This window comes from Pleurodeles waltl, chromosome 3_1 (genome assembly GCF_031143425.1).
Source record: "Pleurodeles waltl isolate 20211129_DDA chromosome 3_1, aPleWal1.hap1.20221129, whole genome shotgun sequence".
NCBI lineage: Eukaryota > Metazoa > Chordata > Amphibia > Caudata > Salamandridae > Pleurodeles > Pleurodeles waltl.
Genome location: NC_090440.1, coordinates 1,348,265,733 through 1,348,282,284, shown reverse-complemented (window position 1 = coordinate 1,348,282,284; position 16,552 = coordinate 1,348,265,733). Strand labels below are relative to the sequence as shown.

The following is a 16,552-nucleotide window of genomic DNA, read 5'->3' as shown; positions in this document are numbered from 1 at the left end:
AAAAACAGCAAATATTCCTCATGACTTCCCTCCACTCATCTGCGACGTTGCCAGAGTAACACCATAAATCATGCACTAATCTAAGACACTTTAACAGCATTATATTGCCATATGTGTGCCCCTGAAAGGAGATCAAGATTCCTCCAATTTCAGCTTAATAATTTATGGGTTCAGCGAAACCTTCTTTCGGGCAGCTGTACTCTTGCTGGCGCAGACAGGTGGATAAACAAACACAATAATCACAGCTATGTGGAGGGGAAGCAGTATTTCTGTAGAAGCACAAACTTTCTGCCCAGCCAAAACGTACTCCTGCCCACCAACGTTAGGGGTTGGAAGATTGGGGTTGGTGGAGGCAGGGGCGTGGGGTAAAGCCCCTCTGTAGTATTTCTGGACTCACGTTTTTAGGTTGATCACAAAGTCTAGTGCAACAAGTCAATCACATGTAAAGCTGGATTGAACTGGAGGGTGGGTGTAACATATAGCTGTGAAGCTGCATAAGAGTGTTAAAGGCAGCTTTAGAGAAAGGTGGAGAAGGCCTGGGTTTGCATGTGGAACCATCATCAAGGCATGTAAATTGGAAAGAGAGAATATTGCGCAGTAAGATAATTTTATTGAAAAACTATTTCACCAACTTTTTCTTTCAATAATCTAGAGATCCCAGAAGCAGAGAAGAGAGTCATCTTTATGAAATGACAACTGACCTGCTGACACATTGAAACCCACTCCACACTCAGGACACTTCAAACTCACCACTATGCTGAGACCTAACTGTAAGGAGTACACCCATAGACCTACAGAACCAGGCAGAAACACCTTATATGCTCAAGAGAAACATGTTATCACCAGCGTGTTGTACATGGCAGGTCATCATTATTTTAGTGCTACCTGGCAAATTTAAATGGCTGCCCATGGCTGCAGAAGGTGTGACCACACAGCAAGAGTAGCTTTGCATATGTATTCGTGGTATTCCTCTTTAGAACTGTGCCATCAAGTTTACTCTCATGGAGTGGGATGTTATCATTATGAAAGAGCTCTTTTTGATAACAAAGCATTCACTAAGCTATGGTAGGTCTCATATCCTGCTTGCTAAATTGAAAGACACAAATATGTCTGGAATTTGTGTTGCGATTGATACAGACATTATTGAAACTACGGAAGTTTTAAAGGTGTATTGGTATCGAAAATGACAAGATTTAAAATTACTGAAAAAAGACAAAGAAAGACTTTAAAGCAACAACAACGAGGCGTATTACACAGCAGAAGTATTTATTTCACCTGCATTCACTAATCAATTAAAGCAGCGATCAGTTCTGATGAGAAAACATAATTCAATGGTGGTATAAGCATCATGACTTGTACAAAGTTTCATTCCATCCCAATAATATTAAACAAAACAAAAAACACGTGGATATCAACTTTTTCTGAATTCTATGATGTAGCCTTACAGCCATGTGCCAAAGAAAAAGCCTGTAGTTACACGCCCACTCCTGTCCAATAGGCTGGCACTGGACAGGAAGGCCAAAAACAAGGAACTATCAAGCAGTAGTGTCCTCTACAGAACAGATGAATTCCTTTCAGACAATTCCACCGATTTCTAGAAGAACTTTCTACTTTAAATAAAAAATATGGGGGGGAAGGGAAGCAGGAAGAACCCTGAGGAGAGTGCCTATGGTAAAGACTAATGGCCTCTGCTGCATAAATGGAGTTCTTAACATAATTAAAACTTAAATAAGAAATTGTTATGTACCTAACGTTCCAATTTTCAGATGATAGGGAAAAATTTAATATGCAAAATAGTTTCTTTGCACGAGTATCTCTGGTTCAGAAAACTACCTAGAAAAGAAAATTAATTTCGCACCCAAGTTCCAAGCCTTCAGCAGCAGCAATGCCTAGATGAGAGAGGCAGGGTCAAGGCAAGGCATCACACATTCTTCCCTGGTTGCATTTTACACACAGGTTCTGGTTGCCCAAGCCATAAAATTTTGTACAGTGAAGCGACAATCTCCAACTTAATTATACAGATCCAATTGATGCAACTCTACGAGGGTGGAAGGCAACGCTCTTTCTGAATGAATTATGACGCATGGCCTGTCTGTTGGCTCTTTTGCAAGCACTTCAATTCAATAATGGCATCCAATTTACATTGTTATTTAAAGATTCTTTCCCAGTCTGCAGTGCTACAAGACAGGGTATCATGCTGCTCTTAAAAGGATTTAAGAATTCGCTTGGGATACCTGCTGGAAAGGTGTGCTACCCTGCTTATCCCTGTAGTTACCAAAATTAAAGCTGTAAGTACGTGGTCAGCCTGCCAAAGTAATGGTTTTAAAACTGATGAAGGTAACACTGATCAGGAAATGTTATAGACTGTGTGAAGGGGAACACTGTGTCCTGGGACGAGGGTATCATTGACCTTTGCAGAGGTGGATTAACTGTTCACTATGTTAAATTGCTTCTTTTAAGTGTTGCCATTAAAAAAATACATGATTCCAGCAAAAGGCATATCAAACACGGTTTCCAACTTACTGGCACCAAATTGGACTTGAACCACCTAACCAGTTTAATGAAGACAAATGTACACAAGTTGAAGATCCACCGCCAGGTTGGCATCTGCAGCAAGCCAAGAATCTTGGACAAGAAACATGGATTATGATATTCTTCTAGGTGATGCTCAACACGCCCTTTCCTCATGTCACAGTTCAACCATCAAATCTGGCCATGTCTGCGTCTTATTGGCATACCTGTTCTCCGCTGTAACCTCCCTGATATTCTTGTATAGTGACATTAAATATTAGAGTATGATGGATAGATTCTCTTCTTGCACTGCTAGCTAAAACGAATAACTCGTTCTGTTTTGCACAATTATAAGGCAAACTGCAAAAAAATGCATCACAGCTTAAAGGTATTGCAAGACAGAAAAATTATCCCTATATGCTCTCCTGCTTTTTTGAGTTGGTCAAATGAGATGCATCTGATAAGCAATAGAAAGCGCTTACGACTTTTGAGAAAAGGAAGGCTCATTCTGTTCAAACAGTGCCCCAGGCTTTGAGAGTGCTTCCTAAGGTTAGGGTCAAGTCTTCCTGCCACACGTTTAGGCTTTCTATTTTAATTCAAAGGAATTCTTTTTCAGTCCTGGTAGTAAATGTCTTAACTACTCAAGTCAAATGTGTTTTATGAGGCGGCAACTTCTAACATCAGTGTGCATAGGTATTGGAACATCTGATGCTTCAGAGGAATATCTCTGAAAAATTCTAAATGGGTCAGTCTATTTTATGAGTTTCTTAAAAAAGACGTAAAGTCACAAGGAATGTTTACAGCATCTGAAGCACTAGCATTATTATCTTATGTAAGGAAATAAAAAAGACTCGCTTGGCTTATTTACAGATAAAGTGACAGCAAAATAGCTTGAAAATATGGCTGTCAGGAGCTCTTTTGGCAAATTAATTATGAAGGATCTTGCTCACATTATGCAATGCAAACTTCCTTCCCCAAATGGCAGAAGCAGCCAAGGGTGAGCAGCAGAAAGACAACTAAATTGGCCCCCAGATCCAATGACATAGCTGCTCATGGCCACTGACGTCTTACAATTTAGCCTGGTGTCTGCAAAAGTAATACAGATATGTTACGTGTGAATGACCATTGGCGGCTACACTACGAGAAAAAGACACGTGAATCTAAAACATTACACTGACAGCAAAAAATCTTTGTGAACTCTGCAGAGAATGAATGCACCGACACAGGGTAAAAGCCACCTCAGAGGATCCCATACACTAAGGATAACTACTCGGGGCACCACTGCCAACATTAGGCAGCTTGTGGTTCAGATGTCCGCCTTGCCGAAGTACTATTCATTGGTATCAACCAGCAGTTTGTGACAGCACGGCTGGCATCAAGCAGGCTCTTCATCCCACCGCCAGCACATTCTGGAGACAACGAACAGTAGAATAACTGGTCATAGTGCTGCTACAGGGCATCAGAAGAGACCGTGGAGAAAACAAAAAAAAAAGACTTTGCTGCCTTCCAGGCACAGGTCACGGTTCTTCTTTTGGAAATTCAGCAGACCCCACCGGAATCACTAAGAGCCCTGCAGAGAGTGGCCGCTTCTCCACTCTTCGAGTTAGCACTCTTCAAGAAAAGGCCTAAAATGTGCATGAATTACAATAAACAACTTTGTTGGGTTAAAAAACAAACAAAAAAAACAAAAACAAAAACACAGACACACAAATCTGCTTGCGATTTTAGGCCTTCTGCACAACACGATCTGTGTCGCTGCCAGAAAACGTATCTACAGTTTTAGGATGAAAAGATTTTTTTTTTTTTTGGAGTGGGGAGTACAGCGCACAACCACTTATGGACAGCTCTCTGACATGTACAGGCTGGTTAAGCCTACCCAGAATGGAAATTCTGCTTCAACCACATGATATTTAGGCTCGACTGTCGTGCAGTTCTCTGAAAGCGGTCACAAATATTCTCCCTAATTTCCATGGCTGGGCCCCATCCTGCCCACCTCCACGTCCACCCCTCCCCCGTTTTTGGAGGAGCAGAAGCTGTAGGCCATCTCCTCATCCGTTTCAATTGTACCACTTTGATGAAAGGGTGATTAGAGTTCATGTCCTGTCAGTGCAGGCTCCCTACAAAGAGTTCTGGGTTAGGGCTCTATTGGATCCACGTCACAAACAGCGATCGGAAAGCAAGGCGAGTGCCAGACTCGGAGACAAGTCAATATTCTTTTCTGCTTTCATAGCCATGGTGCTGCTGCTTAGCATGGGAGAGACAGAATGCTAGGGGCGGCTCTGGCTGTGCTTCCTTTTGCGTTTAGCCACTGGGATATCTGCATGGTAGAGAGCCAGGTCTCCAGGTGATGGACATCTGTGCGGAGATGCCACACAACTCCTACTCTTGGAGGGCAGGTTGCCATGCAGCCCATTCACAGTCTTTTGAAACTGGTTACTCACAATCACCACGTCCTTGGCTGTACCTCCCATGCTAGGCTCTTCAAGAACAAAAGGTGGTCGGGACACGCGTTTACATTTGACTGTCTGGATTAAATGTTCATCATCTCTACTTTGCCAGCTACCCTGAGAGGTGTCAGTGGCGTTGGATGGCCCTCGTAAACCACCATTTAGCTGCACCATGTTCGTTGGGGTGGCTTCTGCAGGGTCGCAATGGATTTCTTCAAGGTTGGAATAGCAACTGGTGATCAATAAAGGCTCCGAGGAGCTACCAGGCACTGAGCTCTGCTGTTCCCGTCCCTCCAAAAGTTGCTCTGTGAGCTCCATGCTCTCGTAGCGCACCAGCTGCAACCGTAAGAATCCATCCTCATGCTCTTTATACCTACAGAGACAAGAGAGAGAGGGAGCGAGTCAAACAGAAGCAGTCAAAGACCAAAGAAGAGGCCGTGAATAAGTCAAGTAAATCAGAGAGGGGCGAAGGACAGGAAAAAGACAGACAAACGAGAAAGGGTAGTGGTGAAGAGATCTAGAGGGACAGAGTGAGAAAGAAAGGAAAAGAGACTGATGGGAATGCAAAGCCTGAGGAAGAGCTAAACTAAGGATGATATGACAGTGAGTTCTAGACCAAGAGTGTGGGGACTGTGGGAAGGGATGAAGTGGGAGACAGAGTGGCTGAGAGTCAGAGGCATCCAGGGGCAGGAACACAGCAATAGATGGACAGCGTGCCAGATGCCAAGAGACAGGTGGATTTACAGACTATACAAAGATAGGCAGGGTAAGATGAAGGATTTTCTTTTCAAAAAAGTTCTTCGAGTAGAAGATAACTGTGGCATGTGTGGACAAATGGACAGGACAGCATTCCACAAACTGCGAAGAGAGCAAGATAGGGAGGTGCAAAACTGGAACGGTGGTGAAGGGAGAACCTTGCTGGTAGAGAAACGTACCAAGAAACAATGAATGATCAAACTACCCTCCTATCCCATTTCTTTATTAGCGGACTTTACTAACATACACACATCAATAGCATCGCAATGAATGACAGCACGTTGAAAGAACAAACCTTTAATTTGGTGACATTCTACCAGGGAGGCACTGGTTATTGAAGATGCATTTAAACAGTCATTGTTGGGTTTACAAGAAAATTGGTCATGAAAGCTGATACTCCATTGCATTTCACTGAAAGTTCTTAAAACAAGCTTGGTCTGATGGCAACTTTGAAGCTAATTTCTATACATAAGAATTGCAGCAAGCTACAACCACATCTTCGTCCCAAATCACCCCCCCCCCACCACAAACACAATATTACAGTAATACATAAACATGAAAAAAAGTTCTGTTAGAGAATGTACTCTGAATCCCCACCCCCGCCTCTGCTGAAGGTGTGGAAGCAGGGAACGAATCACTGCATGGGAATTGGAAAATTGCTATATACAAAGCAAGGGACTGCCCTGAAAAAGCACCCCGAGATTTGGAAACGATGGGCTGACTATAGGAGTATAAAATTGGAGCTTGCTCACACAAACCACACATTGCTAGATGAATAAATTATACAGTATAATGTTGTCTAGGGGTGTGGGGAACCAGGTTGGCCAAGGAGGGTTAAACTCGCATATCTATAATTGTGGGAGACAGGGTGGTTGGGGGAAGGGGTTGTGATGGTGCAGATACATCATATGTATGCTGTATATCAACTATTGTAATCAATCTTGTTTATCATTAGAGTCTATTTTGGCCTTATTGTTCTTTTTTCCCCATGCAAAACAAAAAATAATCTAAAAAAAAATACTTTTGTCTAATGTTGTGAAAAGTACATAGGCACTAAAATGCATCTATGATAACTACATAAAATTGGCTGTTCTGAGAAGGAGGTTGATAGCTGCTAAAATAAAGGCATATACAGCCTCATGAAAAATAGCTTGAGCAGACAAATGACCCTAGTACAGATAGGTGTATCACAATGACTGAAAGAGGAAGGACTGTGGACATATTTGAAATATCAAATACTGTAGTATAATACAGGACTGTTGAGCTGCAAATGCAAACTTTACCTCACATAGGAGAAAGAAGCTAGTCAGATGTAGACTAACCCCTGTTAAGTGGGTTCAGCAGTGACAGCCATACAGGCAACATGACAACACCCCACCCCTGGAGGGGCAAGATCAGATTCCCAAACCATTAAGAGGGTTCAGCAGCGACAGCCATACAGGCACCGTAACAACACACCCCAGGAGGGGCAAGATCAAATTCGTAAAAGTAACTGTGTGCAGTACTTCATGATTAAAATGTCTGGAATATTTTCCCCTTTGGTCAAAATCCAAGGAAAACTGGGGTCACAGCTTGAATCCACCACTAGAATTAGAACTGAAAATAAAAGTAGGAAATCTACATTATTTAATTGTGGATCGAGAGAAATGTTCAAGGAAATACTCAAATAGATGGCTCAGTTATAAAGAGATGACATTTAAAAGCCAATAGCTTTTGCAAATAGGAAGCTGGAGGCTTGCTACATATGTTCTGTTTGATCTGAATGAGCGAGAGGACTATTTTCTCTCTATTGTGATAGTGACCATAGTAAGGCCTAAAAAGCACCTGTCTCTGTGGGATCCTAAAAATACTAAATTATGCATTAACCCACTGGGGAGGGAGAAACAACCTTTTTCTTCAAAATATACACAACAAGCACTCTCTAGGAAAATGGAGAGCGCAAAAGGAAAATGTTACTTACCCAGTAATCATCTGTTCGTGGCATGTAGTGCTGTAGATTCACATGCTCTGCATTCTTTTGCCATCTATTGTTGGGTTTAGAGTGTTGCAAGTTGTTTTTCTTTGAAGAAGCAATTTCGAGTCACAGGATTGAGTGTTTCCGCCTTCTCTGTGATATTGTGCATGGGCATCGACTCCTTTGTTGAACTGTTTTTCCCTCAGGAGAGTGAGAAAAGGAGTGTAGAGGAAGTATAGAGAAACATTTTCCATTCAACGTCTAAGGTGTGAAGAGCTCTTTCTGTAACTGAGTCAGGCTGAGGAAAGAAGACTGGTAACTCAATGGATAGATTAATATGGAATTCAGAGACCACCTTAGGAAGGAACTTCGGATTGGTGCAAAGAACCACCTTGACTTTATGAATCAAAAAGAATGGTTCTGCCAAGGTTAGTGCCTGGAACTCACGAACACGCCTGAGATACCACAACTAAAAAGGCCACTTTCATGAAAGGTACTGAAGAGGACATGAAGTGTCTCAAAAGGAGGACTCATGAGCCTAGTAAGGAAAATATTGAGTTTCTATGATGGTGCAGGGGGGCATTCTTGGTGGAATGATCCATTTAAGATCTTCATGAATGCTTTGATTACTGAAATCCTAAAGAAGGATTTGTGTCGTCTGTTTTGTAATTATCCAGCTATAGCAGTTAGATGCAAGCGATTGATGGCATAAGCTAAATTTGCTTTTTGAAAATGAAGCAAGTAACAGATAATGTACTGGACAGTAGCTTTGATGGTATTATTTCTGGGTTGACAGTAGCAAACAAAGCATTTCCACTTTGCAGCATGACATGCTCAGGTAGTGGGTTTACAAGCTTCCCTAAGGGTGTCCATGCACTCTGCAGGCAGATCTAGATAACCAAACTATGACCTCAGGAGCCACACCAATTGAGAGATTTGGGTTCTGGGTGTCTGACCTGACCTTCGGTTTGAGTGAGAAGGTCTGGCCTGTTGGGAAGCTTCTTGTGGGGGACTATGAAAGATCCAGTAGTGTGGTGAACCAGGACTGGCATGCCCATGTTGGAGTTGCAAGGATCATTTTGAGAGATGTGTGCCCTGATCCGTCAAACTAGAAATGGAATGAGAGGGAGAGGAGGAAAAGCATAGACAAATATCCCTGACAAGTTAATCCAAACAGCATTGCCTTTGGACTGAGGGTGTTGGTACCGGGAGGCGAAGTTTAAGCATTTTGTGTTTTCTGCTGTGGCAAAAATATATATTTGAGGTGTTTCCCACTTTTGGAAGTAACTTTGAAGGACTTGTGGGTGGAGTTCCCATCTGTGGACTTGTTGCTGCATCCTGCTGAGCAGGTCTATCACACCGTCCTGAGGGATACGCTGCCATTATGTGAATGTGATAGTGGAGAGCCCATTTCCACATTGTCAGAGTTGTGAAAATTGGAGTGACCTTGCCCCCCCCCCCCCCACACCCCTCCCCACAGTTCCTGAAGGTAATACATTGTTATCATATTGTCTGTGTGGACTAGGACAACTTTGTGAGAGAGGTGATGAATCAATGCTTTCAGGGCTAGAAATACTGCCTGAAGCTCTAGGATGTTTTTGTGTGGCGATTGATGATGAGAGTTCCAATGATCCGGCAGTGAGAGGTCCTGAGGAGGAGTGCTCCAGCCTGAGTTTGAGGTGAGTGATTTGAGCCACAGTGTGCAGAAAAGGCCACCCTTTTAAGAGACTGGTGGTGTTCCACCACTGCAGAAAGAGGCGAGTATAGCCAACTAACAACAGTAGATCTTCCCACTGACCCAGTGACTGAGCCCACGGACAAGACAGATATTGATAGAGGATGCATGAGGAGTCTGGCATGGGGAACGATGGCAATGCAGAAGGCCCTCATCCCCAACAGTCGCATTATAGTCTTGATAGTGTATGAAGAACTCTCTCGAAATTGGGGGAGGAGAAACTGAAAGTAGTGAGCATGAGACGGAATGGGGTATGCAGTCCCTAGTTCTGCACTGAGTATAGGTCCTAGGTATGGCTATATCTGGATATGTCGAAAGTCCGATTTGAGGAAGTTGAGTGTTAAACCCAGGTTGTGCAGAAGGTCCACTGACATCTGAGTGTGGTGTTGGCATTGTGCCAACGTGCTGGTTTTAATGAGTCAGTCGTCTAGCTAAGGGAATACATGTACATTTGGTCTTCTGAGGTGAGCTGCTACTAATGCCAAGCACTATGTGAAGACCCTAGGAGCTGTGGTGACTCTGAAAAGGTAAATCCTTATATCGATAGGGTTTTCCTGCACTAATCTAACGTATTTGCGTGTGCAGGGTGAGAGTGGATATGGAAGTATGTGCCCTTAGGAAATAGGGCGGTCATAAAGATTCCCTTTTGTAAAAAATGGGCTAACATCTTGAATAGTGACCATGCAAAAGTGTTCAGATAGACTATAATGGTTTAAGGGCCCTGTGTCCAGAACGGGCCTAAGAGACCAGTCTTTTTTGGAAATGAGGAAGTATAGAAAATATACTCCTGTTTCTTGATATTGTAATGAAACTGGTTTGATGGCTCCTTTGAGAAGAAGGGATTGCACCTCTTGTTTGAGAACAAAGTGGTGATCTTGCGAGAGCTTGTGAGACCCAGGGAAATGTTTGGAGGAGTAGTAATGAGCTCCAGACAGTAACTATGTTGGATAATGGATAGGACTTATTGGTCCGAAGTGATGTTGACCCATTATGTATAGAAATCTTGAAGTCTGTCCCAGATAGGTGTGGGGGGGGGGGGGGGGGGAGAGAGGGCGGTCTCAAAAAGAAAGTCTTTTTCAATCTGGTCCCTGTGAAAGTCAACTGCTCTAGCAATCACCTGTTGGTCGGAAAGCATCCTCTGGTGGTGAAGGCTATAGATCTGGATCCATAGAGAGGGTAGGATCAAGGTAATATATATCCAGGGATGGATTTGGGGGTAGGGGTGGTATGGGTGGTGTATGGGTGGTGTGTGTGTGGTTGGAAGGTGTGTGGTTGGTTGGTGTGTGTGTGTGTGTGTGTGGCTGGTTGGTGTGAGATTGTAGCTGGTTGGTGTGAGTGTGGCTGGTTGGTGTGAGAGTGTGGCTGGTTGGTGTGAGAGTGTGGCTGGTTGTGTGAGAGTGTGGCTGGTTGGTGTGAGAGTGTGGCTGGTTGGTGTGAGAGTGTGGCTGGTTGGGGTGTGAGTAGTTGTGTGGTGGTGTGGTTGGTGTGTGGTGGTGTAGTTGGCTGGTGTGTCTGTAGTTGGTGTGTATGCAGTTGGTGTGTGTGTGTGTGTGTATTTGGTTGGTGTGTGTGGTTGGTTGGTGTATATGTGTGTGTGCACTAAGTCTCCCCCGTGAATAACGGGGGGGGGGGGTTTGCATTGATGCCCCTGTACCCTCTTGGGTTTGGAGGCAGCGCTGCTGAGTGTTCATAGTCTCCAAAATGGGTTCAACTGGAGAGGCAGAGGGCAAAGATTGACTAGAGTTCTGAAGAAGTTAATTTCCTTGTTTTCGGCACCAATGTTTTCGATCAATGCCCTTTTGTTGGTACCAAAGCTGAGGTGGTGCTTGTTCGGCTTGGTGCCGAAATGGTTGGTGCCAAAGTTCGAAGTAGAATTGGACTGGTGTCTCAGGCCGAAGATGTCGAGGTTGACGCTGAACATGCTGTCTTGGTTTTAGCCATTTTTGGTGCCGAGCTGCAAGGTGGGGCATCCAAGCCTATTTGTTCTGGAGCCGGCCATGGCCCGAAGACAGTGGCGGTCCGGAGACTTCGGTGAAGGATTTTTTTGGAAGTCTTGAAGGGGGTAGGAGGGACAATGGTTCTGACAGGTTGCGCCAGTGTGACTTCTTGGCTTTTGATGTCCAACTGGACATTGGACTCAGAGTCCTCGATTGAGAAAGCCTAATCCTGGTCTGGCTCCTCATGGGCGTGCTCCTCCCCACAGATGTCTAGAGTGTCTTCTGGGGTCTTTTGCGCCATCTCTAGTCGACAAGCCCTCCCGTCCTGAAGCGTCTTTTTCAACCAAAAGGATCTGCAGGTGGACAGGTGGCTTCTTGATGGTCGGGGGACAGGCACGGGCTACACACCAGATGTTGGTTGGTGTGCATGAATTTTGAGTGGAACGGAAGGCAGCATCGAAACGGCATTCGTTCTATCAGCAGGACATGCTGTTCGGTGCCACGCAGTGAAGTAGGCCCGTAGAGAGTTTAGTCGGTTCCCGAATCAACAGAGTGAGAGTAGCAAGATAACAGAAGTGCGATCGAAAACAACACCGTTGAATTAAGACAGAAGAAAGATTTCAAAACATGAGCAAAGGGAGAACGGAGAGAAGAAACACATTCGAATCCGATGGGGAAGAGAAAAAAAAAATACATCTAACAAAGGAGTCAATGGCCATGAGCAGTATCACTGAGAAGGGGAAGTCACTCAATCCTGTGACTCAACAATGCTTCTTCGAAGAAAAACTAGCAACACTCAGAAGTCCATACTCAATGGCAGGAGCCTGCAGAGCATTTGTATCTACAGCCACACATGCCATCGAAAATAACATTTCTACAGGTGTTGGCTATTCTGACTCTATAGTGTGGTTACCTCAAGACTGGCATTGCGGCCTAGCCTTTCATGGGCTTGGGGTGGTAGCAAGCGTACATTATTCAGGACTGGCAAGAGGCAGACAGATCACTTCTGGAATAACGGGCCTTCCAATTAAGGTAAGTACAACTGTATCAGTTTTGAAAGGTTCACAAAACATCAATAAGTTACTGTTCTAGTTAACCATCACTGATAGATGCCATATAATGAGGTCGTGGATGGATCCCAAACAACCCACTGGCCGGCAATTGTCAAAAAAAGGTCATATGAGTATATATGCTATTACAGGGATAGAAGCTGAAAACATGAGATTCTCGTAGTTGATTAAACACTTACGAAGGGATAGTGCAAGTTCGCAGTTGGTAATGACTATTGAAAGTGATGGTAGGATCAGGCTGATTACCATTCAATGGTTACATTCCAATATGGTTGTTTCTTTCAAAAAATTGTTGTCCATATCAGAAATGATGTTCAACTTGACCTGGTGGGCCCCAAGATTTTGTTATACTTCAACTATGGTTACAAAAGGAAAGTTCTGAGGCTTTTTCTTGGGGTACCATGGCAGTTAGAGGTTTCTAGATAATGACCAACAGTAATTGTCCTTTGCCCTTGGGCCACAATACAGTTTTCAATCCAAATGAATGACAAAGTACTCAGTTGTATAAATTGACTGTCTCAGGGTTGAGCGGTCAAAGTTTACTCCTGGAGAGGGGTGTGGGGTTGATACTTTAGACAATGGTGTCATTTACCAGCAAATACAAATTATACATCTCCAATGCACATAAGTACCAAAAAGCACAAATAAATGGCACCTTCTCCCAAGAACTGACAAACAAGCTTGTAACACCTTAGCAATGGGCGCTAGGACATAGCTTAATATTGAGCCCTAAAGCCAGTGTTATCTTCTGCAGTTGCACTCGGATCTACTCAGAGGCGGTCAGGTCTGAGATTGTTCAAAAGCCTTTAAAGAAAGAAAATCAAATACTTCAGTTTATACTTTTGGGTCACTGATATGCAGTGAATTTGTAGACATGTTCAAAGGAATGCACTTGAGACACATGTCACAATCCTATGCTATACAAAAATAGTGCATAAAACTGTCAATCCAAGAATGAAGTCCATACTTCAAAAAGACATTAGGTGGTTCTTCCCAGTGCTGTTTTACTGTCTCAAAGTGAGAGATAGTGTGCACAGAGTCCAAGGGTTCCCCTTAGAGGTTGATAGTGGCAAAATTAGGTAATACTAATGCTCTATTTTGTGGTAGTATGGTCGAGCAGTAGGCTTATCAGAGGGTAGTGTTAAGCATTTGTTGTACACACACAGGCAAGAAATGGGAACACACACTCAAAGACTTAACTCCAGGCCAATAGGTTTTTATATAGAAAAATATTATTTTCTTACTTGAATTCTGAATCTTGTGGTTCTAAAATAAATTAAGTACATAAATTGTAAGGTACTTGGCATAGGTGAATATAGAACTTTGAATTAAAACAGTAATGTTGTACACAGTTTTGGCAAAAATGGCAATAAGCTATTTTAAAATTGGGCACAGTGCAAAAAATCAACAGTTCCTGGGGGAGGCAAGTATTGGTTACTTTTTAAGGTAAGTAGAGCACGTACAAGTTCAGTCTCCGGGGCACAAGCAGCCCACCATTGGGGGTTCAAGGCAACCCCAAACACCCAGCACCAGAAACACAGGACTGGTCAGGTGCAGAGGTCAAAGTAGGGCCCAAATAGCATAGGTGCCTACTGAGAATAGGGGTGCTCAGGGTCCAGTCTGCTAGCAGGAAGGTACCTGCGTTCTTGTGGAGCAGACCGGGGGGGGGGGGGGGGGGTTGTAGAGCACTGGCGGAGGTGGAAGTTGGGGGGAGGGGGTAGGGGGGGGTCACAAACAGGCACACAAAATACACCCTCAGCAGCACAGGGGCAGCCGGGTTAAGTGAGTGAAATATGTGTCGGATTCTAGGTAGAATCAATCAATGGAGAGACCCGGGAGTCACCCTGGCGATGCAGGCAGGTCACAGGGGGGCTTCTAGGGCCAGCCACCGACTAGGCAAAGATGAGGGCCGCCTGCTGGTCACTCCTGCATCGGTAGTTGGTTTCTCTCAGGCCTGGGGGCTGTGAGTGTAGTGCTTCTTCCAGGCATTGGGTTCTTTGTTACCTAGCAGTCGCGGTCAAGGTGAGCCTCTGGATTCTCTCTGCAGGCGTCGCTGTGGGAGTGCAGGGAGGTCAGCTCAGGGTGTCCACATCGTGGGAGTCACCTGGGGGTCCTCTCTGAAGTGTTGGTTCTTCTGGACGCGAGCCGGGGGCATTGGGTGCAGAGTGTTGGGGACTCACGCTTCCGGAGTGAGGCTGGAGTCCATTTAAAGTTGGTTGTTTCTTTGTTTCTTGGACAGAGCCACTGTCCACTGGAGTTTCTTAGTCCTTTGGTTGAAGGGCAGTCCTCTGAGTCCTTGGAGACAGAGTGGACATTAGCTACTTTCATGAAGAGGGACTAATCTTAAGTGGCTCTTGACAGCAGAGACTTGCTATGATGTCTCACTCAGTAACAGGCTTGCACACCTGTCAAGTTCACTGGAGAAAAATGCACTGGGTCATGCAGAAAACTTACAAGAGCAGGGTTGTACAGGTTTCCACAAGCTACGCTGCCACACTGCGAAGATAAAAAAAAAAAAAAAGTGTGGGGTGGGATAATTACCCCTTAGGTTCACAATTAAAACCTGTTTTCCCCACAGACAACCACATAGTATTAGTGGAAGGATTATTTTGTCCTCGAAATGTTTCCTCCAGGAAACAAAAAACCTACACAAACTGGGGCAACAGTAAGAAGTAGAAGGGTCTAGAAAATGAAGGCACTTTCATATGTCAAACCCCACGCCTTTCCTACTAAACTCGAAACTGAAACTACTTGCTTTTGCACTCATCCAAAAAATCTCAGGTCCTGGGGGCCCAATAACTATACAACCTACCGGCACACATTGTGGAACTGCTCAAGATTGACAAACGTGACTTGTTGGGAAGTGTATAGGACTGGTGTATGCAAGCTGGGTGTCTGGTGTTTACAAGGCTAGGGCGTGACTAAACTAATTCACCAAGATATGGGGCCCATAGCAGGGTCTAATAGAGGACATGGAATGAGAGATCTGTCCCAGTCTCGGAGAACGAGCCAATACTGTAGTGATAGGGCTCATAGGCGGTGTGTGGAGCATTTGGAATATCTGCTGGACTCCCCAGGCCCAGAGGGGAAATCAAAGGACACTGTGTAAGGCTCTCTGTGACGAATTGGTTTTTCTTCCTCTGGCTTGGTTGGCTGCCATCTTGGTGGTGGTGTGCAGGTTGGAGAGAGGGAGGCAATGGGGTGTTTGTATGATTTTATTGTATCTCTTTATACTACTCTACTGGGTCAATTTGAATAAAAAGAACTTACATTTTTTTTCAGATGCCTAACCATCAATGGCATAATAAATGGGCATCTACCTGAAGCGGGGGTGTCCTGGCGGCCACTTAAACTGATGCTTCTTACGAAGATGCAAGGTGAGGTTATAGCCACGCGAGAAGCATTTGTCACAGATGTGGCACATGTACTTTGGCTCCAAATCTCCCTGATAAAGAAAGGACATCGATTAAAAACAGGAAATCTTGATATACATGGTACAGAATTAAGTAGTGCACGGGTCAAGACAGGATTTAAAACAAAAACAAAAACAAAAAAACAATGAGTGACATACAGTGAACGAGATGGAGAAATCATAAACATAGTGATACAGAAATGTAAATCAGAGTCCAGAACACTCACAAAATTAACAGAAGAGCTAAGCATTTGTAACATCCCCTTTAGTCCTGATCCTGGCTTGTTGGTCCAGCTATATCCCACCTCCCACCCAGCCAGCACCCAATCAGCTCTCAGCACTCCGTCTCCTCCCATCAGGTTCCATCTGGCTATCCACGGGTCCCGATACCTTCTCCCATTTCTTGGGGGCAACCCCATCATTGGTAGACCACTTTTTCAGCTTTTTTGTACCACTCCATATCTTAAGCCAACTCCTCCACTCTCGGGCACTGATGAGCAGCCCAAGCCTTAGCCACATTCCGTTTGGCCACCACGGCCGCAAGCCACAGCCATATTCGCTGGTATCTTGTCCACGATGAGTCCCCTGTTATGGCCAGGAGGAGCCACCTAGGGTCTCTAGGGACCGACAATCCCTTGAACCCGAGCCATTTCACTCACCACCTCTTCCCAAAAAAGCTGAATCTGAGGGCCGGGTCAAGAAAGGAATCTTGTAAGCTTTCCAGCCTTAT

The 16,552-nt window shown here is 44.4% G+C and overlaps 1 protein-coding gene across 5 annotated transcripts in view; it reads right to left on the bottom strand.

The window, feature by feature from the left end:
* Positions 1-1,249: 1,249 nt before the first annotated feature.
* The window catches only part of HINFP (histone H4 transcription factor), a 162,944-nt gene continuing 147,641 nt past the window's right edge, over positions 1,250-16,552 (bottom strand). For all 5 annotated transcript variants that reach the window (XM_069224822.1, XM_069224823.1, XM_069224825.1 and 2 more), the window contains 2 exons: positions 15,731-15,855; positions 1,250-5,331 (listed from right to left, as the gene is read on the bottom strand). In XM_069224822.1, coding sequence (XP_069080923.1) covers positions 4,779-5,331; positions 15,731-15,855 — 678 coding nt within the window. In that variant the 3' untranslated portion in view covers positions 1,250-4,778. The remainder of the gene's footprint in view (positions 5,332-15,730; positions 15,856-16,552) is intronic.